The sequence below is a fragment of the Dermacentor variabilis genome, chromosome 10 (genome assembly GCF_050947875.1).
Source record: "Dermacentor variabilis isolate Ectoservices chromosome 10, ASM5094787v1, whole genome shotgun sequence".
NCBI classification, from domain to species: Eukaryota; Metazoa; Arthropoda; class Arachnida; order Ixodida; family Ixodidae; genus Dermacentor; species Dermacentor variabilis.
Genome location: NC_134577.1, coordinates 5,878,006 through 5,905,784, shown reverse-complemented (window position 1 = coordinate 5,905,784; position 27,779 = coordinate 5,878,006). Strand labels below are relative to the sequence as shown.

At 49.5% G+C, this 27,779-nt stretch overlaps 1 protein-coding gene across 7 annotated transcripts in view; it reads left to right on the top strand.

The window, feature by feature from the left end:
- Positions 1-27,779, top strand: part of LOC142559769 (uncharacterized) — a 448,941-nt gene that overhangs the window by 403,145 nt on the left and 18,017 nt on the right. For all 7 annotated transcript variants that reach the window (XM_075671401.1, XM_075671402.1, XM_075671406.1 and 4 more), the window contains 3 exons: positions 14,246-14,652; positions 24,732-25,508; positions 26,927-27,358. In XM_075671401.1, the coding sequence (XP_075527516.1) occupies positions 14,246-14,652; positions 24,732-25,508; positions 26,927-27,358 (1,616 nt within the window). The remainder of the gene's footprint in view (positions 1-14,245; positions 14,653-24,731; positions 25,509-26,926; positions 27,359-27,779) is intronic.

Below are 27,779 nucleotides of genomic sequence, written 5' to 3'. Positions count from 1 at the left end.
TCGTTCGTCACCTCGTTCAGGTTGGGCCGAGTCTCGTCCACTTGTCCCATATGTGCAGGAAACCATCGGATTTCAGTTTTGATAGTTTCGACCTTGTCGATAATTTCAGCCGCAGTCCCAGCTACATAGCCTTTGTCACAGCTTTTAATTGCTGCTTTGGAATCGCTATAGATGAAAGACCATTTACGGTTCCTGATGGCTACAGCAATCGCGGCTTGCTCCGCCGCCGTGGAATCCTTAGTGAAGATGGTGACAGCGTCCCGTACCTCGCCCCGGCTGTCGACCACCACGGCGGTGTAGGCCTCTTTGCCTTTGACCGAGGCAGCGTCTACAAGGGCCGCCTGTTGTCCTAGCTGTTCAATTTCTTTCAACAAAGCTTTCGCTCTCGCTTTTCTCCAGCTAACATTGTGTTCCGGGTGCATATTTCTCGGGAGCGGGGTGGTTCTGATCGCGTCTCTAAGGTTCGCGCTCAATTCTACCTCGGATTCCTTCGGTTTCATCGATCTATTGGGGTCTGTCCCTATCGCTTTGAGTCTAAGCCTGCCCGCTCGCGTTTTCGTCAGTCTTTCCTGCTGCGTCATCTGTTGCGCTTCCGCCATCTCTTCTATTGTATTGTGCACGCCTAGGTTCATGAGCTTCACGTTCGAGGTGCTGATGGGTATACCTAGGGTAGCCTTCACTAACTTTCTGATGTTTAGCTTGTTTAGCTCGGCCTGCGACCATTTAAATAAACCTTCCTCGTAGGTGAAGTGACAGAGAGCGAAGGCGTGCCTTAGAGCGCTGTCCTCACCCAGGCCTCTGTGTCTGTTGCTGATTCTCCTTAGTAACCTGATGACTTGGTCCGTCTTGTTTGAAATGTGTTGAATGGCATTGAGGTTGGTACGTCCCGCTGCTATGTGGAAGTCTAAAACTCTAATCTTTTCCACCTGCTTGATCGCGGATCCGCCGTGACAGCGTAAGATAATCTTGGGTTCCTCCCCGGGGACGTAGCCCCTGGGTCTTCGACCCCTGCGCCGATGTTTTAGGACCCAAAGCTCCTACTTTGCCGCCGAACAGTTGAGTCCCATCTCGCCTAGCGTGCTTTCCACGGCGTGTATGCTCTCCTGCAGTCTGGTCTCCGTTTGGCCTACGTACCGTTGGCGCTCCATATGGTTATGTCATCGGGGTATATTGCAAAGTGTATACCTTCTATACTCTCCAGTTTCCTCGCGACTCTGGTCATTGCTAGATTAAACAACATGGGCGAAAGTACGGCCCCTTGCGGGGTGCCCCTGTTTTCCAAGTTCATCACCTTCGATTTTAGGTCTCCTAGCGTGAGGCTCGCTTGCCTACCGCCCAGAAACGCCTTGACTACACTGTATAGCCTCTCGCCCAACCCCAGCTCGGACAGGACCTCGAGGATGGCCTTGTGCTCTATGCGATCAAAAGCTTTTTCGACGTCTAGTCCCAGAATCGCTCTCGCGTGCACAGGGCTAACGTGTATGAGCTGGTGTTTGATCAGGAGCATGGCGTCCTGAGTCGATAGTCCGGGGCGGAAACCGATCACGTTATACGGGAGTATGTCATTTTGCTTGACGTATCTAGTGAGTCTGTTAAGAATAACGTGTTCCATAGCTTTACCTATGCACGATGTAAGCGAAATTGGACGTAGGTTATCCAAATGGTGCGGTTTACCCGGTTTTGGTATGAGGATGATGTTGGCCATCTTCCATTCCTCCGGATAGTCTCCCTTTCTCCACAACTCGGTGAAATGATCCGTCAAGAAAGTGATCGACTCATTGTCTAGATTCATTAAGAGTTTATTGGTAATACCGTCGGGTCCGGCTGCCGACCTACTAGAGAGACCATGGAGGGCGGCCCGTACCTCACCCTCGGTGAAATCGCGGTCCATTTCCTCGCACGGTCCTCCCATGTACTCCACGCGTTCATCGCTATCGCCCGGTTGTTTGAGCGGGAGATATTTGTCCGCGAGCTCTCTCATGACTACCTCCTGAGTCGTGTACTGGCTGACTTGATGTACCAGTTTTGCAATTGCCGTTCTATTGTTTGACTTAGTGTCACTCTCGTTCAATAGATGTTTGAGGATGTTCCAACTGCCTCCATGTTTGATTCTGCCGTCTGCCAAGTGGCAAACTTCGTCCCACTGCTGTTTCACGAGCGTTCTCGAATGCTCCTCGATCTGTCTGTTTAGCAACGCTATCTTTTTCCTGAGCTTTCGGTTCAGTCTTTGCGTTTTCCATCTTTGCAGGACGGATTGTTTGGCCTCGATCAGATGCGCGAGCCTACTGTCTATACTCTCTATGTTTTCTTCAGTCTTAATTTCTTTAGTGGCCTCCCTGAGGTCCTCTTCGAGCTGGTTGATCGAGGTCTGGAAGGACTGTCTGCCCGCTTCTATCGGTTCCAATTTTAGTCTCTTCGCTCTAACTTTCCTAAAAAGGTCCCAGTCAGTGCACTGAAAGGTTATAGTCTATTGTTTCGGCATACCTATAGCTATGTGTATGATATAGTGGTCGCTGCCTAGATCGGTGCCCGAGTTTTCCCAACTAGCTTGTTTCGAGTTGTTGACAAAAGTTAGGTCGGGTGTAGAGTCCCTGCACGTGGACGTGCCACAGCGGGTGGGGAAAGCCGGATCGGTGATTAGGCACAGTCCCAGGTCCGTGGCAAGGTCCCATAACCCCTCGCCTTTCTTTGTATTCCAAGCGTATCCCCACGCTTAGTAGGGGGCATTAAAGTCCCCCCCCCCCCCCCCCCGATGATGAGCGGAGAGCTCTTTGCGACTGCGAGTGCCTTGTTGAAAAGTACCCTAAAGCTTTGTTTCTTGTAGGTGGGACTGCTATAAATGTTTAGGGAGAAGATACTCTGCGCCCTGCCCTTGTGCCTTTTGAGTACGACTTCTACTAGGATATACTCGATTTTACTCAATCCGAGATGGATATCGTGTTCGATAAAGGGCAGCTTTTTGTCAACGAGGGTGGCCAATCCCCTCCCACAATCTTTTTCTCTACATACCGATTTGTACCCGGTTAGCTTTACTTCGTCCGATAAAGTTTCCTGCAGCATAATTACTTTTGGTTTGACCCCCATCGATCTAATTAATTGGCGCAGCGATGCCTTTTTGTTGTGGAATCCGCGACAATTCCACAGCCACACACTAAAACAGTGGGCGCTATCCATGATTATTGAATGGGTTAATTTTGCTGTTACCCGCGATCGATCTCTTTGGAGCGCTTCCTGACGTTCCGGAGAGCGATGTTACGCTTTCTGATTCTGACGGCAAGAATTCGTCGTCGTCGCATCTCGTTTCGAGTTTCTTGAATCACTGTTCGGCCGTTAACCTCCATTTCCATAGTTTATCCACTTTAAAGTTAGTCCTTTCCGTCGTCTCTCTAATTTCTTTCATTACCTCTTTCAGCTCGCTGAGGACTGAGAAAACCGAGTCAGTTTCGGGGCTTACTGCTTTTTTTTTTTTTCGGGGCGGGGGAGTTATCTCCCTCGCTTGGTTCGTTGCTTTGACCTACTGGTCCGGCTACTGCTACGCTGGCAGGGCTCGGCTGTGCCTCCTTTTTCAGTTCTGCTACCTGTTTGGTCAGCTCTTCATTAGCTTTACGCAAAGAGTTTATCTCCCTAATCAACTGTTCTATTCTAGCATCATTGCTTTCAGTCGCCGCCGGCGTAGTGGCGCAACCGACGATTCTCACCGTACCTTTGACTTTATCCGCCCAGGCAGTCCCAACTGTCGGCTTGGCACCAGGTGTTCCATCTTCTAAGCGCGCCTGCGCTCCTCCCGACTTGGAGCGGCTTCTCTCCCTCGCGTCCGACCGCGACCGGGCGCGTTCCCTTTGCACCTGCGCTCCTCCCGACTTGGAGCGACTTCTCTCCCTCGCGGCCGATCGTGACCGGGCGCGTTCCCTTCGGCGAGCTCGTACCACATAGGGTGTTTGAAATCTCTGCTTGCACGCATTGTCTCCGGTGGGATGGTCTTCTCCACAGAACTTGCACTTGGGCGTGCAAACGTGGTCCGCTCGTGGGTTGGGGGCTCCACACCCTCTACATTGAACAGAGTCCGGCGTGGGGCACACGTCCGAGCGGTGTCCTACCCTACCACTAGTAAAGCACACATCAAATTGTTTCCTGTAGAGATAACATCTCAACAAGATCGGCCCGTAGCGAACAAAGTTTGGCACTCTCAGTCCGTCGAAGAGGACGATGACTGAGCCCGACGTCTTGATGCGCTTGGCAGCCAAAGCGAGCGGGTTGCGCTCATGCACGATATTCCTTGTGATAGTGGACTGGGAGTCCCTGATGTCGACTTGTCTAATCACCCCCTTGCAGGTGGCGTGCGGGGCCGTCTCGTACGCATTGACTTCGTACTCCGTTTCCACTATTTTGAAGGACTTGATTCTCACGTACCTTAATTGCCGCATGGTCTGGTTCAGGCGTGCTCACCACCACGATATTTTGTGTGAAATTGGGGCACACCATGTCTTCACTTGCTTGCTCTGCCGTTAGGCCTGAAGCCTCGATCACTGCAGTTCCAATAGCGGTGGTACTTACTTTGCTCAAATTTAGTCCTCCTCGTGGCTTGATTATAATCTTCCGATGCTCCTCGGGCAGTTGGGGCATCCTTGAGGCCTTGACTAGGCGATACTTGATCGAGCCGGTGTTGGTGGCGGGTCCCTTGCTGCCGCCGGTAGCGGCGTCTCCGCCGGACGCTTGCGAGGTACTTGGCGTCGCGTTCGCCGCGTTGCTGCTCTTCTTTCCGGCACGGGATCGTCGTCCGGTAGCCACTTGCCAACCGAAATCTCCCTCGTTGTCGTCCTCTTCCATACGGGAGTCTGCCATGTCCGCCTGGCACGTAGGCCGGCACGGCCTAATGGGCCCTGCTCCTCGCTAGGGTTAGCTCCACACGTAGTGGTGTGGCGTTTCGCCTGCGACACGTGGTTTTGCCGGCGCGACTGCGGCGGGGCGGCAGACATTTTGGCCCGATCGTCGTCGCCGCAACGCTCCCCGCCAGGTGTTTCCAGGCGCGACTGCGGCGATGCGACCGCAAAGGATCATCCTCTCATTACAGTCATTGTGCCCGACCGGCAGCGCTACGACAGTGTGCTACGACATTGTGCTACGACATTGTGCTACGGCAGCGCTACGACAGTGTGCGTCACCATTAGCCCATTGTACATTCACGTGCTCGTCTTTTGAGGGGTTCCTTCTTGCCCTCAACTGCGAGAGTATAAAAACAGCTGCCCCCGGACGCCAAAAGGAGGGCTCCGATTTCTTCTGTTGAGTAAAGTGCTCTCCCGTCTCTCTACTTCGGTCAAACCTGACCGCCAACTCTTTGCGATGTTAAAATAAACAAGTTGTTTTGTTGTTACCAGTCGACTCATGCTTTGCCGGGACCTTCGGATGCTTCCAGTTGTACCCCAGGCCGCCAGGCCAACGCTACCCTTGGGGCTTGCGACCCAGGTACAACCACGGGCGTCAGCGCCGAGTTCCCAACAGATCGTACCAGCGGTGCGATCCAAACATCTGGTTGGCAGCGGTGAGATCGCCTCCGACTTCAAACAACTGTCTGCCAGCGGTGAGATCGCGACAACGGAGGCCAGCAGCGAAGAGATGCAGTTGACTGTATGCTGAGCAGCTCATCGATGATCCGGGAGCAGTGCAACGAGCCCTGTGTGATGACTGGTTGCCTGCAGCGGAACGACTGCGCTGGACTCTTGGCTGCGAGGTTTGGTGAGTGCGGGACTTTCTTCTTCTGAGCTTTGCCAGGCTTTTTGTTAGTGTCAGAAACAGAGCTGGTAATTGTGGTTGTCGTTGCTGCCGGGTTAGTTTGCGGCAAGACAATAGTAAGCAGTAGAGAAAGCAGCATTCAGAGCAGCCATGGATTTGAAGTCGTTGCGCAAACCGAAATTGTTGGAGCTTGCAAGAGAGTTGGGTCTGGATGTCTCAGACAAACTAAGAAAACCTGAACTGCTAAAGGCTATTCTTGAGTTAGAGGCTGAGGATGACGAGCTGTCGGAATGCCTTGAGACCATTGAGGAGAGGGAGACTGCAAAAAGACAGGAGCGCGAACTTAAAGAACAGAAAGAAAAAGAAGAGCGTGAATGTAAAGAACAAAAAGAAAAAGAAGAGCGCGAACTTAAAGAACAGAAAGAAAAAGAAGAGCGTGAACGTAAAGAACAGAAAGAGCGAGAGCAACAAGAGCGTGACCGTCAACACACTTTGGAAATGAAGCGTCTTGAGGTAGAGATGGAACGCGCTCGTAATGGAAGTCAGGCACACGGTGCAGGAGAACGCGTATTGTTCAAAATGGCTGACCTGATGCGGCCGTTTAAGCTTGGAGAGGACATTGGTTTGTTCCTGGTTAACTTTGAGCGAACGTGCGAGAAGCAGGGGTTCTCTCGGGAAACGTGGCCACAGCGCTTGCTCACTTTGTTACCCGGCGAGGCGGCCGACGTAGTCGCTCGCTTGGATAGAGAGGAGGCAGAAGATTTCGACAAAGTAAAATCAAGTCTGCTAAAAAAGTACCGGCTGTCTGCGGAGGCGTTCCGTCGGAAGTTTCGGGAAAATGAGAAAGGCAGAAGTGAGTCATATACAGAGTTTGCGTATAGGCTTATGTCGAACATGCAGGAGTGGCTCAAAGAAGAGAAATCGTTTGGTGACCACGATAAAGTTCTGCAGTGCTTCGGGCTAGAACAGTTTTATAGTCGGTTACCGGAGAACGTGCGATACTGGGTCTTGGATAGGCCAGACGTTTGTACGGTGGCTAAAGCCGCTGAGCTAGCCGAGGAGTTTGTGACGCGTCGGGCTCGCGGAGCTAAGGACGGTCAAAAGGGTGAATTTGGCTCGAAGTTTGAGAGGCCGAAGTTCACACCCATGAGAGCAAAGGGGAACACGCGTAGTGCGGATGCGAGTGGAAGCAGTGCGACCGAACCTAAAGAGACGGCGGCAGCCGAAGCCGAGCGCAGAAAGCGGTTCGAGATGAGGCAAGCGCGCTTGTGTTATACGTGCCAGAAGCCGGGTCACTTTTCGGCGCAGTGTCCGGAAACAACACCAAAAGTTGTGTTTTTTTCATTAGGCAGCACTGACGAGAACATGAAGCTTCTCGAGCCTTACATGCGAGACCTCCTCGTGAACGGGAAAGAGTGCCGAGTGCTTCGCGATTCCGCAGCTACGATGGATGTAGTTCACCCGTCTTATGTAGAACCCCATATGTTCACGGGCGAGTGCGCGTGGATCAAGCAAGCCGTGGAAGCTCATAGCGTGTGTCTGCCAGTAGCAAAGGTGCTTATTGAAGGACCTTTCGGAGCGCTTGAGACAGAGGCGGCAGTGTCATCTATGCTGCCACCCCAGTACCCGTACCTATTTTCAAACAGGTCCGATCACCTCCTGCGCGAGAAGGGGCTTTTGTTTGGTGAAGCTAGTGTTCAGGCCTTAACCAGATCGAAGGTTCGGGAGCTCGCTGCAAAGGCGGTAGTTGCGGGGCCGACGTTATCAAACAACGAAAAAGGGTCAGAGGCGCAGCAAGCTGATATTCAGAGCACGCCCGAACTGAATAAACTTGAGTCTGTAACGTTAAAGGCGCCAGGTACTGGAGAGGAAACGCCCGACGCGGGAAAGTTAGAAGAGCTATCTACTGATTTGCTCATCGCGCCTACGTCAGACGGACTTGATAGGTTGCTAAAAGTCAGCCGGTCGGCTTTGATAGCCGAGCAAAAGAAGGATGGTAGCCTAGAAAACATACGCTGCAATGTCAAAGAAGGTATCGCCAGGAAAACTGCGCGTTTTGTGGAACGAGGTGGAGTCCTGTACCGGAAGTATCTAGACCGCAGAGGAGTGGAGTTCGATCAGCTGATCGTGCCTCAATGCTATCGTCAGGATCTGTTGCGCTTGTCACACGGGGGTTCGTGGTCCGGACACCTTGGAGTTAAGAAAACTAAGGACCGTCTCTTGCAAGAGTACTATTGGCCAGGGTGTTTTCGGGACGCAGACCATTTCGTGAGGACATGTGACACTTGTCAGCGGGTGGGCAAACCAGGGGACAAATCGAGGGCGCCGTTGAAATTGGTACCTATCATTACGGAGCCTTTTAGACGGCTCGTTATTGATACTGTGGGACCTCTGCCGGTAACAGCCACGGGGTACAGACACATTTTGACTGTGATCTGCCCAGCGACAAAGTTCCCTGAAGCAGTGCCGCTTAAAGAACTCAGCTCAGTTGAGATAGTTAATGCACTACTGTCCATATTTGCGCGAGTTGGTTTCCCTGCGGAAATCCAATCAGATCAGGGCACAGTGTTTACTAGCGCTTTGACGACAACTTTTCTCGAAAGGTGTGGGGTAAAGCTGTTACACAGCTCAGTGTACCACCCACAGTCGAATTCCGTTGAGAAGCTCCACTCCGTCATGAAGCGCGTGTTGAGAGCGTTGTGTTTTGAACATCGAACTGACTGGGAGCTGTGTCTGCCTGGGGTGATGTTTGCTTTAAGGACCGCGCCGCATGCGGCTACGGGGTTTTCGCCAGCTGAGCTGGTGTACGGTCGCTCGCTTCGGTCTCCGCTTCGCATGCTTCGAGAATCGTGGGAAGGCAGGGGCGACGACCCAGTCGTGGTGGAGTACGTGCTTAAGCTCCTCGAACGCTTAAGAAGGGCACAGGAGTTGTCAGGTGAAGCAATGGCAAAGGCCCAGCAGAGGGCCAAGGTTTATTATGATCGGACAGCCAGGGCCCGTCGTTTTGAGGTGGGCGATGAGGTCATGATATTGCGCACATCGCTAAACAACAAACTAGACGTGCAGTGGGAGGGCCCAGCACGAATTGTTCAGAAACTGTCGGACGTTAACTACGTGGTGAGTCTGCCAGGAAAGCGGAAAGCACAGCAAGTTTACCACTGTAATCTGCTCAAACCCTATAAACAACGGGAAGCAGTGGTGTGCATGATGGTAAACGTTCCTGAAGAGCTTCCGGTCGAGCGTCCGGGACTAGGCTCAGTGACGAACAGGGAAGACACCGGTCAAGTCATTAGTGACTTAGTCAGTGGAGCATCGCTGTCGCGTGAGCAGAAAACCGAACTACACCAGCTCTTACAAGAGTTTCAAGGTCTGTTCTCTGAGAGGCCTGGTAGGACTTCTGTACTTACTCATGATATAGAACTTACCTCCCCAGAGCCAGTACGATCCAAGGCGTACCGGGTGTCACCCCGCCAGAGCGATATTATGGAGGCTGAGGTAAAGAAAATGCTACAGCTTGGTGTTATTGAGGCAGGTGAGAGTGATTATACCTCCCCTTTGATTTTAGTTGAGGTACCGGGCAAGGAACCTCGTCCTTGCGTCGACTACCGCAGGCTTAATTCCATCACTAAGGATCAAATTTATCCGATCCCTAACATCGAGGAGCGCCTTGAGAAAGTTAGTAGCGCTCAGTTTATTTCCACCCTAGATCTTGTCAGGGGTTATTGGCAGGTTCCACTTACAGAAGAGGCTAGTAGGTATGCGGCGTTCATTTCACCAATGGGAACATTCCGTCCTAAAGTGTTGAGTTTTGGTTTGAAGAACGCGCCATACTGTTTTTCAAGCCTCATGGATAAAGTGTTGCGGGGACAGCAAGAATTCGCTTTACCGTATCTAGACGACGTAGCGATATTCTCCGCATCCTGGTCTGAGCATATGGCACACTTGCGGGCAGTGCTAACCCGCCTGCGCGAAGCGGGCTTGACAGTAGAGGCTCCTAAGTGCCAGTTAGCACAGGCCGAGGTTGTCTACCTCGGTCACGTGATTGGTCAGGGTCGTCGCCGCCCCTCTGAAATAAAAGTGGCCGCTGTGCGAGACTTTCCGCAACCGCGCACCAAGACCGATATTCGGTCGTTCTTAGGTGTCGCCGGCTACTATCAGAGGTACATCCCTAGGTACTCTGATATCGCGGCTCCCCTGACGGATGCTCTAAGAAAGACAGAGCCTCAAACAGTCGTCTGGGACGAGACAAAGGAAAGAGCTTTTAGCGCCCTAAAGAGTGCCCTAACAAGCCAGCCTGTGCTACGATCGCCAGACTATACAAAAGGGTTCGTTGTTCAGTGCGATGCTAGTGAGCGAGGCATGGGCGTTGTACTGTGCCAACGGGAAAATGGAGAAGTAGAACACCCCGTCCTGTATGCTAGTCGTAAGCTGTCCAGTCGTGAGCAGGCGTATAGCGCCACCGAGAAAGAGTGTGCGTGTCTCGTGTGGGCCGTTCAGAAATTGTCATGCTATCTAGCCGGCTCGAGGTTTATCATTGAGACGGATCACTGCCCTCTCCAATGGCTGCAGACCATCTCTCCCAAAAATGGCCGCCTCCTGCGCTGGAGCCTCGCTTTACAACAATATTCCTTTGAGGTGCGTTACAAAAAGGGGAGTCTCAACGGTAACGCCGATGGCTTAAGTCGAAGCCCCTAACGTAGGAATCAGCCTCAAAATTGTTGGTTACTGATGTTTTTCTTCCTGAGGCAGGATTTTTTTTAACATATTGCTTTTGTTTAGTGTTTCAAAGTGATGATATGCTTTCTAGTGCAATTTTCCAGTTTGTGGACGCGTTCTGAGTGATGCTAGACTACTGTAAGGAACTAGGCAGTGGTATAAAAAGGGGAAAGAGCCTGGCAGGGCTTAGTGAGGGTTGTGCCGTGCTTGCTGACTGAGCGGTTGAGTTTCAGCGTAGTTCTAACGCTTGCCGGGAACGAGAACAAAAATGTGAACTCTCCCGAAGTCACTTTGCAGTGTCCCGTGCGAACGTGAACGAGAGAACGAGGCCTTCTCTGTGCGCTGCGCTCAAGAAACGTCGAGGGACGCCCGACTTCGGTTATGAGCATCATCGAGCGACATCCCTCCGGACAGCGGATGCAGTCCCCTGTCCATCGGGATCTCCTTTCCCCGGCGGGGCGGTCTGTTGCGTTTCGCCTGCGACACGTGGTTTTGCCGGCGCGACTGCGGCGGGGCGGCAGACATTTTGGCCCGATCGTCGTCGCCGCAACGCTCCCCGCCAGGTGTTTCCAGGCGCGACTGCGGCGATGCGACCGCAAAGGATCATCCTCTCATTACAGTCATTGTGCCCGACCGGCAGCGCTACGACAGTGTGCTACGACATTGTGCTACGACATTGTGCTACGACATTGTGCTACGACATTGTGCTACGGCAGCGCTACGACAGTGTGCGTCACCATTAGCCCATTGTACATTCACGTGCTCGTCTTTTGAGGGGTTCCTTCTTGCCCTCAACTGCGAGAGTATAAAAACAGCTGCCCCCGGACGCCAAAAGGAGGGCTCCGATTTCTTCTGTTGAGTAAAGTGCTCTCCCGTCTCTCTACTTCGGTCAAACCTGACCGCCAACTCTTTGCGATGTTAAAATAAACAAGTTGTTTTGTTGTTACCAGTCGACTCATGCTTTGCCGGGACCTTCGGATGCTTCCAGTTGTACCCCAGGCCGCCAGGCCAACGCTACCCTTGGGGCTTGCGACCCAGGTACAACCACGGGCGTCAGCGCCGAGTTCCCAACAACCGATGCCATCGGTGGGATCCAAACAGTGGGATGAACAGAGAAAGTCCAAGAAAATTGTCAAAGATTGGTTCCCACCTAGAAACTTCGTATCAGTCGAGTCTGGGCAACTTCAAGAATCTTATGATGTGCTTGAAATCGTCGTACCTCGAAAAATTGGCCAGCGGAACATCGAAAAAGACGGAGCCGATGTGAGAGACGTGTCTGCTCCGTGCTCTTCTTCTTCACTCAGCGATTGCTGGTGCGCTAAAAAAATGTCAGTATAGTTCCGCCGGAAAGGCGAAGCACCGATTGCGATAGAAAATTGATAGCTGTACGAAGTAAGGATAGTAGTTTTATCGGCCGTATGAAATTGTAAACATTCGCTTACTAACTAAATTAGCAATGATAGAATGCGTAAGCGTGACTCAGCGAGGACGCAGAAAGAAACAGACACACAGAGACAGCGCTGTCTTTGCGTGCCTATACTTGTTTCTACGTCCTTGTTCGGTCACACTTACCCATTCTATCGTGGATTCAAATTGACTAGCCCGCCAACGTGCTTTAACTAAATTAACCAGCACGGTGTCACGCGCGCACAGGAATATTTACGCAGAATATTTACAACTTCATTGTGAACTACGTAATTATGAATAGTTGATGAAACTCGGCGTAATGTTAGAGTTGTCTTAGCGGCCGATTTCAGTATGATTTGTTTCGGGAGAGTTTCCATAAAACAAGAGTTACAGCCGTTTTCTGTAGCCATACTCCCTTCGTGGACGCCCATGTACTGACAGCAGACGGGAATTCTGTAACGTTTACAACTTCACTGTGAACTAATTATGACAAGTAAATGAAACTCGGCGTAATGATAGAGATGCCTTAGCGGCCAATTTCAGTATGATTTTTTCCAAGATACCTACATTAGATTGAGAGCCAGAGAGCATTTGCAAGAAACTAGAGACAAGAATCTTCTCGTGTTGACGCGACGCATAAACGGACGGTCATTGACCACCGCCGCAGGGTAGCTATACATATAGCTTCGCTGTAACATTTGGCCTGGTTAGGGCTATATCTAACGCAGGCAGAGCCAATGCCTTCTTGGGGCGGTCGCTCTGCCATATATATAAGCTGTCCAGGAGGCTAGCAGTACGCAGCGGGATGCCAAATTATTCATTTCATTTATTCTTTATGGCGCATTACTGGTCAGGGGCAGGTACGGCCAAAGGCAGAAAAGAATGCCTGACAATGGCCCTATCACCTATGCACTGCTCAGCAGCAGCTTGAAGATTCTATGTATTGTACGAAAAAAAGAAGAAAAAAAAGCTTATACAGGGAAATTAGTGGCAATTAATAACACAAAAAGAAATAATTCTTTTTTCAACCATCGTTAACCACATGGTGCTTGAGGTCATAGGTGTTCTATGCAGGTGTGCAAGAAAGCAAATAAGATTTAACAACATCTTTGAGACGAGGCGTTGACTTACATTCTTTCACATTAGTTAGAACTTGCAGGCATTAATTTAAAGAGGTAGAGTTTAGGTACTTAAGTTGTTTGGTTCCATGAAATTTCAATGCGGCTATAACTTAATTTGTATTGCTTATTTGCTAATTATGTAGGAGAACTCTGCTGTGTGATCGAGCCATCCGAGGTTTTCTATGTGGCGGACAGCTTGTTTTTGAAGGACTGTTAGCCTACCTAAGTTTGTTTTGCTTGTGATGGCCCAGGTCAGTAAGCAGTAGTATTGATTAGAATGAATGGGTGAATAATACAACTGACGTTTTAACCAAGTTGGCACCAGTTACCTGAGTTTAGAAAACATGGGGTTAGACCTGGAAATGCTCGAATGTACTTTATTTATGTGAGGAGTCCAATTCAAGTTTTCTTCGAAAAGTACTCCTAGAAAGTGAAATACAAATACACGCTCAATCGCGCAGGTGTCAAAACAAAGACAAATATCCGTGATGTCAGATTTGTTCTCTGGCTTAAAAACAATAAACTTAGGTTTAAAAACATTTAACTCAAGTTGATTGAGAAAAAACTAAATTAGCGACTCATGTAACCAATCATTTACCACTGTTTCTAATTCAGCGAAATTCGGACCAAAAAAGAATAAATTTGTTTCCTCGGCGTGGAGGATCATTTTGGCCGTAATCGGCACATATACTATATCATTGATGTAAATGATAAAAAATGGGGGACCCGAAATGGACCCCTGGGGTACACCGAACTTTATTTCCTTCAACTCTGAACAAACGGTGTTACGGCTTATGGCTTACAAACTGAAATTCATCTAATTCGACAAACTAATTCGACAAACTTATTCTACAAGCTTATTCGACAAATCGCACAGGAGGCACTGAATATACCAAATGAGTTTTGCGGCAAATTGCAGGAATATTCATGGAGGTTCATTTTTTTCTCCACCTTTGTTAATGCATCCACATTGTCTTCGTTCATACTGTAGCGTTGCGCGTTTTCGGGCGCTTGGTGCCTTGCGTATTGAGCGGCTGCTCAGTTCTGCAGTGTTTGCTTTTTGTGAACACAGACGCGTGCGCGTGTCGTCCCAGCATGTGTCACCACAGTGTGAGGGCGTTGCGTCATTAAAAAGTATTTTAAAACGCGTCGCAAGGCAAACCACAGGGAGACCGGAAACATGCGCGCCGCCCAGTTTGCCGCTATCCCCAATTGCGCGCGTGTGTATGTGGGTGCGTGCAACGCACGTTGAAGTCCTGTCATTCTCGCAGATTCGGGGCCCAGTGCGGCGAGGCTGGACCTTCGGCAGAAGCGCGGAGCCAACATGGCCGACCAGGACGACCAGCAGCTCATCGGCTTTGACGACAGCCCCGTGGTGCTGCCGACCGAGCCGAAGAAGGGCGCCTCGCCGAGCGAGGCCGAGCGCATCCTCAATTCTCTGAACGCCGAGAAGAGCCAACTGGCGGCAGCCACCAATGGCCACACCGACGAAGCGGCCACCACCAACGGACACCACCAAGACGCGCCGGAGAAGGCAGTCAATGGCCTCGTGCCCAAGGCGGAGCACAACGAGGCCGGTGAGCCGGTCTACACCGAAGTTCCGGAGGACAACATCTACGAGGAAGTCATACCTGTGCAAGAGAACAAGGCCGAGGTAGCGCTTTCGCCGACTGTCCAGGTGAGAGCAGCGCGTTTTAAAAAAGATTATACTGATTCCCCGATACTTGTTGCAGCGATATGATTTTGCTCTTCCACATCAAGTGAAACACTAGACTACTGGTATGGAGTACGTTCAGAGGCCTCTGTGCGTCTATATATCTTGTTACCGGTGCTTCAAAACGCCTTCGTGCCATTAAATGTATCATGAAATGATTTTTTCGCGCAAACGCACCGGGTCGTTAGAGTTGGTCGTTAAGCGACACACATAAGTGTTCTGCGTAAAGCTTGTAATTTATTGCAAGGTTTTAAAAATACGTCGCTACCGATCGCAACGCCGCCGCTACCAGGAGTTTTCGGATGGACGTTATGAGCGACCCCCTTGGAACGGGGTGGTGGGCTGCGCCACCAAGCTCTTGCTACCATGCTGCCTAATGTTCCTACCCAAACCAGCCACCCCGTCCCATGCTACGTAGTGGGGGCGCGTGACATCAGTTTGGCAAGTTATCCGATAGAACACTCATGAGGTACGTCACACCGCGCCGGCGATGTCACAGCGTTACGTCACCGGCGCACGTGCAGTGACCCTGGTTGGGAAAACGCAGCCCCGCCGTCCTTGGACGCCACGTGGACGAGTGGTGACGAGATTCTCTTGCCAGGCAGATTAGCAGTATTGTGTGCAGGAGAACATCGGCGTGTAGTGAACTGCGTGATGAAAATCTAGTGATTCTGGCCTTTTAACGCGATAGCGTTAAGGAGCTCGTGTCGCAGAAAAGCCGGTGTCGTCGGTGTCGGCGTCCGCGGCGTTGGCCGTGAGCGATAAATCACGGCAGGCACTTCATAAATGAAAAGCAACTTCCAAGATGGGCTGGGTGGGAATCGAACCAGGGTCTCCGGAGTGTGAGACGGAGACGCTACCACTGAGCCACGAGTTCGATGCTTGAAAGCGGTACAAACGCGCTTCTAGTGAACGCGGTGTTGCCTTAAAAACGTGCCGTAGAAAGTTATACTGCGGTGTATATCGGTAATTATGAGCATGTAACTTACAGAAGTCGCATTTACACGAGTAGCGAAGTACGTTTCCGCTACATTTCTTCTGCGCTTACCGCACACGCAGAGCCATCTTGCGGCAAACACAGAAGACCCCCTCCTCTCAATGTACGGCTCTGCCCCGACAGGTGGCGCGCCATGCCAAAGCCACCTAGAAAAAAATGTAAGGCCTCCGCACGCCGGTGTGACGTCACGCTAGTCGGATGGGCCGGACAGTCGACGCCGTCGGCGTCTCCGCGCCTAGGTTCGTTGCGCTTGCAAGTTATGATGCATGCTCCAAAGGTCGCACGACTCGGCCATGTGCGCCAGTCGATCTACGGGGTTTTGTTTGGCTCAGTGGAACCCAGAGCTGGAACCGGTGGTGGCGCACCCTCAAGTGGTCGCGCTGCTCCGCGGACGGCTTTAGTGGTCTCCATGGTTGTATGCCTTGACCTCTTTTGCGTCAGGGCAGTCCGAGGGTCAGTCAGGCTTGTGCCCTGCAAGACCGACATGGCTGTTTGTGTGTTGAGTGCAGTCCCTCAGTTGGGCTGCACCACAACAGCCCCCTTGTCCGGGAAGGACCGTTGGCCCGAACCAAGTCCCCCCACCCAGTCAGCGCGGGTTGTGGGGGAGCACCGGGGTCAATGTATCGAATTATGCTGGGTTGATGAGTACATGAAAGCTCTGGGACGCGGCGCCTCTGGCTGCCAAGTCCTCTTCCCATCTGACAACGGTGCAGTGTGTCTCTCTGCGCGTCGCGGATACTATGGCATGAGAAAATTAGTGCTGTCCTTAAAGTGACAGCAACCTATAAATTCAGATGCTTCGTTTCCAATGCAAGACACGTATAGCTGACGCAAAAAATAAGGGGGAGCCGCTGGTTCACCGCAGTCAACACCATAGAAAGCAGCATTCTTTCATACCTTCCTTAGATTACTTGATTGGCAACATTTTTGTTTTTTGCGTGTATCGCAACACGACTTGCCTTATTGTGCTTGTGATGTTTGGTCGGGACTAAGACAAGCAAACTGCATGCTGCTTAGTCACTCAACTTTAGACGGAACGAAAGAAAGAGGAAAACTGCATATTGAAGACACAGAATATACTTTATTCACAAATGATAAGAACTGCATTCAGAAACAAACATTTTAAATCTTCCATATACAATTATCATTCTCACTCTTGCATTGCGTAAAACAGTCCTCGCTAGACACACGAATATCGAGGTTAATTTTATTGTGAAAATTTTATCATTATAGGGTCACGCACAACTAATTCTCAAATAGAATAAGCTTCCGTCTTTGTTATACCATTTCTTGTGGTTATATTATTTCCACCCGCCTTGTTTGCGGGCCTTATTGGTCTTCATAAAATACTGAGGTAATGGTGAAAAGTAAGTAAAAAACGAGAGGCCTACTCTCAGTCCTAAAGGAAAACATGCAATTAATGGATTGCGGTAGCATGGAGAGTTCGAATCATAAACAGGTAGCACAATACACTCAAATAACATTTGAAATGGCCAAAATGCAGGGTTTAAATTTTGATAATGTAGGCAAATAAGTCCTAGCTAGGCCACAGGTTTCTTTTTACAAGGGTTCTGTCAACACAAACATACGTAGATGTTCAACAAAACAGAGTTCCATGAATAAAAAATAAATAATGAAAAACATCTCAGGCCTTCAAGGTCTGCAATTTTCGGTCGTTCTTGGCGTTGCGTAATTTGTCGTTTTCTGTGCGGCACAAGTTGTTCAGCAGTGTATTCGCTGCAGCACTTACAACATGCCCCATTACCTCCTGTGCAGGATGACCGAATTCACACACATCGACATCCTCAAAGTCATGAAGGGTAGCAAACACAAGGCCGACAAGAGTGTATTTCTGCCTAGGAAGGCTGAAAAATCGTACGGCATATTCTGGTGTCCTGAGCTTGTCCAATATAATTTCAGTAAAGAGTACAGCATTAACTACAACTGCTCGTGGAAACTTCAGGCCACCCCTTGTCATCTTCGTGATTAATGCATTCTCAGGGTCATCTAGATCGACGTCTTGCATCACAAGGCTTTCACTGCAAGATGCGCATGTCAGCTTTTTTAGAGCTGCATGGGCACAATAGCCGACAACATAGGTTAGTGCCGGTAGCCTTGACGTTTTTTTCTCAATGTCGGAGTCGGTCACAGTGACTTGAAACTGGCCGTTTCCTGAATGTACACTTGTCTCCAACGTGTTCGCGCTCGGTGGTAGTAGAATGTCCAAATCTGGCAGGTCCAGAACCTTCTGCAAACGCAATTTGTTTTCAGATTCATATATCTGCCTTATAGACACGTGGTAATTGGCACCAGACAATTGCCGGTACTTTCCAAAGCAATCCTCTAAGCTATCAGTTTGAAATTTGCCCAAAAGAACATACTCGAAATGAAGCTCTTTGAGACAGTATATGGCAAGTTCGTGCAAGGCATGGGTAGTGTGGCTGAAAGCTATGTGCGTTTCACGTGTCAAGCGGCCATTGTCATGTTCGAGGCTTCTCCAGTGATCAAGCCATTGAACTATTCTCTCTAAGAATTCTAGTTGAGGACATGACGATGAAACTATTGGACCTTGCAATTGATCTCGCAACCGCTGTCCTTTCCTTGGCGTCTTGACGTTAACAATGTTCCACCAAGTCAAAATGGTGTCGACATATTGAGAGGTTTCCTTTGCATGCTGGAATGTTGCAACACTGAGAGCAGCAACAGTAGATGAGTTAAAAATCTTTAAGGCTAGTTTAACGTTCTGCCGTTCCATGTTTGAGGGGTTCAGTGCCTTCAAAGTGAGCGTTGGTGCTAGCTTCAAGAGCTCATGCTTTTCAGCTTCGTGCAGCTGGCATAATACCTTGAAAGATGCTGTAAGTATCTTCGGTTCAGCCTCATCACTCTTCGGTTCAGGAAAGTACATGCATTTGCCAATGTTTCTTTGATTCAGCCAGTTATTTCTTATACACTTTAGTATGTGAACTGGGTCCACCACAAAAAACGGGTCGTGATGGGTCAGCAGGATGCTGGTAAACAATGCTGACACTTGCCCGCTTAGCGAAGTAGGACATGGCTTTTCTGTTTATGGAGTTATTGTCCGAGATCACTGCGATTATTCTAAAACCAGATGCCTCTAGATCAAGAACAATCTTCCGAAGGAAGTCGTGCAGCGCCTTAGCATCGATTTGTGCCACAGGAAGGATGTGTACAACATCCTTGTTTGAAGAAAGCAGGCTCTGTATCATAAATACGTGGGCAGTTTTTGCTGCAGTCGATGAATTTACCGCAGCACCAGTAACCAACCCAGCCTTGTAATAAAAAAATGATTGAAGGTGAATCTCATAAATCATTAACGTTACAGTCTTTTCATGCTCTTTATATGTGCTTACAATACGCTTTGCATAGGAAAGAAAGCTACATTCTTGCTGCTCCGTTTCAGGGCGTACATTGTACGATGAACACAGTCTTCTGATCGTATCAGGATGCGGCATCTTAAGCTTCATCGAACTTCTCAGGAATCTTATATGCATGAGGTGAAAATGTGAACAAAAGGCTAGCAAAAACCAATAAATCGGGGGGATATCGGCCAGCATCATTCAAAACAAGATCAACTTGACTCTTCAAGAATTTAAGCACTTCCAAATGCCATTCTTGCAACTCGCATGCGAAATGTTTTCCACTTACTTCCTCTAGCAATGTCGAAACCAATGTCAGTAGATGACGGACCTTTTCAGAACGCTCAGTGCTGATATCCTTACGTGTCTGTTCGATCATGCGTAACACACTTTTCAAATCTCTCAAGTCGCACAGCTTTTCACGAACTAAAACATCACCACACTTCCTCACACCCGTTTCACCAAAAATCACCGAAGTACGGACTGCAGGAGCAGATTGAAGTGACAAGTCCAAAAAGAAAACCTTGGAGCCCTTGTTCAAAACTGTCCAGAAGCACGAACACTGTAAGCTTGGCAAGGCCTTCAGCAAGTCCGCAAAGCTACCAACCAGATTTTTGCCGTCCTCTTCTGCTTGGGTTTGCTGAGAAAGCATTATTGCTTTTTGCAAATATGTGGCTTCCAAGCGCGCTCTTTTGGCAGCCGGCGCTCCTCGAACGCACAGTTGCGGACGCGATAAATAGGCAGGGCAATTGGGAAACAAGCTCAGAAATGCAGTTTTCTTCAGACGGATGTTTTTCATGGCAACAACGACGACTAGAGCGGCAACGCTAGAGCGTTACCGCTCTAGCGTTGCAGCCACGGAGAAAATTTGTTTTCAGAACATCCACCGCTACCATCAGACTCTCGTGACGTATTGACAGGGGAGAGGAGGTGATGCGGTGGCCTTACATTTTTTTCTAGGTGGCTTTGGCCATGCGCGCATTGGGGCTGTGCGCGCACCGGCGCCAGGCGCGTCGCGGCCCCGACTCCCTCTCCCCTGACGACGCTTCGCCGTGCTCCCACGCGGGTTTCAGAATCAAGCGCCGTTCCTTTCTTTAGATTACTATCTGTCTATCTCTGCCCGTGCCGATCACGACGTTTGGCTGGCGTAGATCGTTTCCCCCTCCGAGACACCGAGTTCTTTGGTTCGTTCCGTTTGCTCAGGCGCACGTTTCGTTGCCGCGCCGAACGCTGCGTTGCTCGACGCTCTCCGTGTGATAGGTGGGCGCAAAGTCCGATGCGGGGCGCCTCGTAAGTGATCCCTGCGCCGTAGCGCATTGTCTTACACCCCTTGGCGAGTCGATGGGAACGCTCTCGCGTTCCACTCTCGAAGGCGAAGCTTAAGCGTCCTCCTACATTGAAACGTTAACCACGTGGTGGTCTGTGACGGATTGTGCAATGAAGAATACCGGCTTGTTCATGAAAGTGTGCGAAGCTTTCTTTTTTTTTTCTGGAAACCGAAGTTTTCGTTTTATTTCAATCAATCAATTTAATATTATTAGACATTACAATTTCAAAGAAAATGTAATACAGAAGGAGGTCCCAAAGTAAAAACTGTCAGGGGGACCTCCTGTTACAACATGTCTGAAATATATAATATAGGATTAGCAACATAGGATTAGCTTGTAGTGATGAAGCGTGCGGAGGACTCCGGAAATTTAGACCACCTGGAGTTCTTTACCGTGCACCTAAGTACACGGGTGTTTTCGCATTTCGCCCCCATCGAAATGCGACCGCCGTGGCCGGGATACGATCCCGCGACCTTGTGCTCAGCAGCCTAACACCCCAGCCACTGAGCGACCAGGGCGGGTAATTACGAGGCACAGACAGCTCGAACATAGAAGGCGTTTATTTTGGGGCCTGTGATTACTTTTATCCCCCGAAGTGGAAAGAGAAGTAGGAGCGGGAAGAAGGAAAGGATGTGTATTTCGCATGCGCAGAACTGTGGCATGACGCAGACACAACACAGAGAGAGTGTATGCGTACTACGCGATACATCCCGCTTCCGAGACTGTCGACGTGTGCTGCGTGTAACAAGGCCAGTCATACTGATAAGGCACCGATAGAGCTTCACGACCCGTAATTATTGAACAAGTGAGAATGAATGAGACGCGACGATTAGTGAGCGCATGTATCTCGGTGCCATCTGCGCTATGTGCAGAAAAACAGAAAGAAAAAAACTTCATTTGAGCATACTCTATCGACTGAAAGGTATGGCTATAAATGAGTTTTGACGACTGCCGAAACTGCGTGTATGCATGCCACAACGGTGAATGCCCAAAAGACAGACCACTGAAATTACCCGGTTTTAACGCAGATCTTGCCGGTCTTAGGCAAAACTCAACTTTTTTTTTTCTTTAGTGCCATCTCACCTTTACGGCACGCTCTTCATGCTGTGATGATGCACATCGATATGCAAAAGTTCCGTCTTATGTAGTCGAGAGTAGCAAAGGGAAGCAGCAGGCACAGCTAAGTTACCGCACAACGGATTATGTGCTTATGTATTATGCTTTTGCTTTGTACATTCACATGAACATGACTGACAATTAAAATTAAATTAAATAAATTATTGTATTTAACATGTCCAAGCTGCACAGCGGCTTACAGGGACTCCGGTTTAATTTTGGCCACCTGGGGTATCTATACCGTGCGCGTAAAGTACGGTAACAAGGGTTTCTGCATCCCTCCCTGATGTGAATTTAGGCGCCGCCACTTGGTACGGCTACACTGAGCGGCCGTAATGGGCATGGCTGATAGTTGCAGACGAAGTTCATCTTATATATCGTTTAACACTACAGTGCAAATGAGTGCTTTCACGACAATGCATTGCAATTTTTTGCTTCAAGACCGGTCGTCTAAGCGAAGTATCATTTGGGCATTGTAAAAATGTGCGTCATCTGTGATAAAAATGTTCACTTTCAAGAGTAATAAATTTTGGTGGCTGCTTGATCTATGGAAGAGGCACAACTTACGAAATCACTACATGCGGGAACAATGCGCTTGGCAACAACGCCACGTTGCTGTGCAGGTAAAACGGGGACGATCATACTTTCCTAAGCACAGTTCGTAAATGATGTCCCTAAAAAAATATCGGTACGCTGGAATTACGATCGCGGCAGTTGACATGCAATCATCACGCAGAGAGGACAGGTCGCATGAACATTTTTTTGCCCACCAGCGCCGACTGCGGAGGTGCGGCAGGTGGGAGGGGCACTCGCAGTGGCGTTGTTTGTATACAAGGAGAGCTGCATTGGCTGCCTACGTTGCGTCGGCGATCATTGTTCCAACTTTATGGTGAACAAATGTTTTTCGCAGCAGTTGGAATAGCGATTAATTTGTTTGGCTAAATGAGGGTAACAGAAAAAGAGTATACAACGTCAATTTATCACTAGGCAGATGTCTGCTTCGTGTTACCACGTGGTCCATGTTGACGCGAGCTGCGCGGCGAGTGTTGGTCCCGAGCTTTCTTTTTCGCGAGCACCGTGGATCGCCCTAGTCACGCTGTGGCCTGACGCGCGGTCGGCGGCACGCCAAGCTCCGCAAGGCGACGACATCGGGCTGTCGTCCAATCGGCGCGTTGGCGCCGGAGGATTGCGATGTTCCGTGCTCGTGCCGTGATTGGGCGACCGCAGGAATTTTTCCGGTGGCCGTTTTCGTCGTCGTCGGGGGAATCGGGCGAGTCCCGCCGCGGCGAATCGTCGCTTCCGTCGTTGACGTGTGCAGCTCAGGATTGCGGAGGCAGTGTGCCTCAAAACCGATCCCTCTACTCAACTGGCGCAACCGCTCCTCGAGCTCTGGGTCCATTACGCGAAAACGGTCGAAGCTGGGGTCGAAGTAAAACCCTCGCAACGCACTCTTCTTGCGCGGCCGCTGGATAAAAAAGAAAAAAATCTAGCGGCCGTGCTTCTTGGATCGCTCTCGCTTGACATTGAAGGCCAGGCGGCTATAGTTGGATATAGCCTTCGCGCGCTGTCTCCGAGACACAGTAAGTAGACATCACGACGTTACGTGATGACGCAGAGCCAGTGAAGGCACAGCCTAGCCCCGTTCCCTCGGCGAAACGAGCCGAGGAGGAAAACATGGCTAGGTAGGAGGAACTTGTAATCGCCCGTATAGCTCTCTGAATACGAGGCGCTTCACTTAAATTGTGTCGCGAATGTTTTACTGTAGCTCTACCCTATGCGCCTACAAAATTTCTGTAATCAGTTTCGGGGATCCTTTAAGCCGCATCAGTCATTGTTAATCATCCTACGTAAAACTAATTATATAAATAGGGCATACGTAGAAAGAGCATCATATTGTAAGCTCATGTTTCAGTTCAGTTCAAGTTTCTTTCGACTTTTGTTCAAATACTGATATAGCTGCCAGGGTACAGTTGCACTTATCTTTCGGATGTGTTTACACCTGGCCTTTCCTTTACTGCGCCACAATTTTAGAAATTTCCTGTGGGAGATAGCACAATTCTAACCCTTGATCTAGGTTGCTCAATAAGGTGGCCACTGCTTCTACCAGAAATCAAAATGCCTAATAATTAACATAATCGTACTAACTGTACATGTAATTGCTTGCTTTACGGCACATGCTTCACTTTAAGAATGGTAGCCATAGATTTCAAGCGGCGTATCCACTCGGAACGAATTCTGAGGACTGCGCCACTTTCGAAGTGTGCCACGAAATGCATTGGCGTCATAGTTACTTTTGTGCTTCAATAAATAAAACAACGTTTTCTTTAAAATGTAAGCGTATCACCAGTGCACTTTTGCCGCAAGTTGGACGGCACTTATCTCGGAACCGGTTCCATCCTCAGAATTTGTCTGAAATCGATAGGCCTAGCATACTCACTAGCTACAATTCGTAGAAGTTAATTAGTGTAACTGTGTTATTGAATTAATCATTTCAAGTTCTCGTAGAAGTAATGTGCACCTAGCTCATCGAATCATTAAAATCAAGGGTTAGAATTGTGTCATCTTCCTCAGGTAATCTTTAAAATTTGGTGCAGCTAAAAGAACAAAAAACAAAATCAAACACCACCCTGTATGTGTCGTTAAGGTCCGCTATCAGTTATTCTTTAAAGCCTATAACAGTTCATCTCAGGCATCCTCAAAGTGTCATTTTCATCAATGTGTGTGTGCAGCAGGCGGAATCATGGCCGACGCCTCTTATCGCTTAGCCATACTTAGCCAAGGCTAAGTACGGCTAAGGCTAACTTGTTAGATGCGCCGTCGAGTTCGTAGCGAACGTTGTCAGCCTGTGCCCATTAGCATCCGCATCGTGCTTAGAATTCATGCGCAATTCTTGTTCTTGGGTAGTGTCCGGTTTATCGGTTTGTTGTACAACATTCACTATCTTACATCTACGGATTGGCCTCGTAATCACAATCATCTATCGCAAATTTTCCTCTGATCCGCGCTCTTCTGCAGGGATGTCCTAGGTCTTTTATCAACCTTATGAATAAACATGTTGGTCATTTTCTGTGAGCGATAGTAAGCGAACCATGCTGTGTGCCATACAGGACACAGCCTTCACAGAATGTGTTGTAAAATGGCTTCGGCGTGCGTCGACAAAGATGAACGTGCCTACCCTGCCACGCTACGCGCTGGTCAGTCTCAAATGCTGTTGCTCCCTTGCAGACCACCACGACGGAAAACGGCGTCACAGGCGTGCTTTACGATGACTCTTCGCTGTCCAGCGAAGTGTCCGCGGAGCTGTCTCTACCTCCGTCCAATGTCGGCGATTGTGCCTCCAACGGCACAGCCTTGTCTGACCCTGAATGCGACGCTGCCATGGCAGAAGCCTCGGCACCGGAGTCTCACGCCGACATCCCTTTCGTCGTCGTCCAGGAGTCTACGCCTGTCGACTCGGAGCAGTCCAACGACGAACACGCTGAAGACAGCGCGTCGGAACAGGCCGCCGAGGAAGGGTGCAAAGCTGAGGCCGCCGTTGAGGCAGCGATCGAAGCAAGTGCCGATACGATGGTTGTAGTCGAACCGCTGGTCAAGCCAGTGGTCCTGCCCGTCGAAAAGGACACTGCACCGCCTTCGGAGGAACAGACGTCTGGTGAACACCGCTGCACTGCTCAGCCGCCAGTGTTGGCTGCTAGTGCGGAGTCCTGTACCCGGCTTGATCACATCGAATCTGAGTTCACAAGAGTCGATAACGTTCAGTTTGTGGAACCTGAGGACATGGGACGTTGCTCAGTCGTCTCCGTCACTGAGACGGCACCGGAACGGGAGACCGCCGTCGAAGAGCGTCGCGGCCACGTTGAAGTGGTGGTACACACCGAGGACATTGTTTCCAGCATTGAAGAGATAACGCCGTCCACACAGGCCTCTCTGGCTGAACACGGACTGCAGCATGAGACTGAGGAGCCACTGCAGTGTCAAGACTTTCCTCATGAGGCGGTGCTTGTAAGTGATTGCAGATTTTCATTTTGATACGTGACGCGGCACTATGTTCGCGGTGTTATTTAGCGGTGCGTACAGTAACATGAACGCGTAAATTTTCTTAAACATTCTTATGAAGGTCTTGCTGAATAGAAAGAATGCAATGTTACCGAAGTGAATCTGCTAGAATAAGAAAGTGTAGATAACATGGGAAGATCTAACTGGGAGCGAGATATGCGTCGTTCAGAAAGTCTTGGTGCCAGGTTCCCGCCATGGTCCTTGTGATGTACAGCTAGGAGATCTCTCATATAATCACTCGGGTAGACAAAACTGATGATAGCGAGCAAAATCATTTGCTGCGTTGTTCCATTAGTATACAGTCACAAAAATCGCCGGCTCCTGGCAGGTATTTGCGAAGAGGAATGCGAAGCTTTATGGCGTTGAATGATACCTCTGATCAGTCGGTGTACCACAGGGAAATAATATGCCGAATGTTGAAGAAAACGGATACCTTGAATATCAATGAAAAATTTAAAGAATTACATGGAAAACATTTATTCAAGCAAGTACTCATACCGGGAGGGAACAATAACGTGTCCATAAAGAAACACAGAGTGCGATGATGGCATAAAAAGCATGGTCTATGTGCAAGGCATATGGAAAGGAGTTATGGTTTCCGGACTTAAGCTAAGAAACTCAGCTTGTGTTTTAGACCAAACTTCAAAACGGGGAATAGAGAATAATTGAAGTGCTGCTGGAAGTCTATCTTTGATGTGCACAGAAAAACTGACACATGGCCTGGCGCTCCTTCAATGTGCTTGATGTCACAGAAAAATCTGCTTTTGAAGAGGACTGCCTTAGAATCTGCTCTCGGAAACGAAGTTGGTGATACACGGTGTTGAAGCCTTGCCAGAGCCGATAAAACCAAATTTGTAACACGGCAATTACAGAAAACTTCATTTGTCAATGCTAGTGGCCAGTTCCTCACGCATGCTTGTAGAAGTCATTCTAAGCTGATGAGAAAAATGAACTATGCGGGTTTTTTGTATTTGCTTTTTTAGACCATACAAAGTTTTTAAAAATCGCTTGTGGCAGATAGCGTAATTGGAGTCCTTGAGTTGGATTACTCGAAGTGGTTTACATTACTCGCACGAGAAAGCGAAATGGATTATTGAAGAATTACCAAAAAACACTAATTAGTTCATTAACTAATTACATTATGGCACATTATCCAAGTTACGAATTTCGAGCGTATAAGCTTATAAGGCACGTCCACGTGGGCGTAGCACAAGTGAGACAACACGGCTGACTTGTTTTCTACTATTTAGGGCTCAAGTTGTGTTGCGCGCTGCCTTTGTTGAGCACATTTTATGTCATGCATGGTTTCACGTGACGGTGAAGAAACCCTGCGTAGTACGCGTACTAATTAGGTACGTGCGCAGGCTGGCTGTGAACCAGCGCAGGGTGCCGAGCCTCCCGCTGTGCGACACGAGTCGCGGCACTTGAAGCCGAGTGCTGCGGACAGCATCGTGGCCCGCGAGATCCGCGCCCAGAAGGAGCGAGAGGAGATGATCGCCCGCGAGCGGAAGCTCGCCCAGGAAGCAGCCAGGCTAAGCTCGACGGCGCTTGAAAAGACGCTCTGTGACAGGACGGTGACACCGGAGACGCTCAAGCCTGCGCGACTCACCGTGTCTCAGCTGCCCACGGCATCGCCGACCTCACCTCCCAGCATGGTCTCTAGCCCCGCGCCATTCCCGGCTCCCATCGAGAAGCGGTTCACGTGCCCGTCGGACTCTAAGATCGCCGATGAGATTCGGGAACTCCAGGAGCGGGAGGAGGAGCTGCGGGAGCTGCGGGAGCGCCTGCATATTCAGGTAGACTATGTAACAACACCGATGCAGCAGAGCCACATTACAATTACTCCTTAATATTAAGTCATGCAGGCACAGTAATATGTAACAAACAAAAAGAAGTCGCGGTGTTGTGTTTGAGTTGACCATTGAATGATGTAGGCATGTAAATAACTGCAAATAGACAGCAACAGTAAATCATACTGGCATAACTCCCAGATTCCCATGAGGCAGAAGTCATGCGGCTGTCGATGATGATTGAATGATTGGACTTCCTCATCGTACGGTCCTGTTTCAGTCAGTTGACTGAACCATACGATAAGGTTTAAAGGTATGTTCTGCTACTTGCTATAAGGTTCAGTCAGAAAATGGGACCATGCGATAGAGATGCATCACAAGTTGTGCGCGTACGGGAACAGCGTGGTTGCCTTATTAAAGTGTTTTA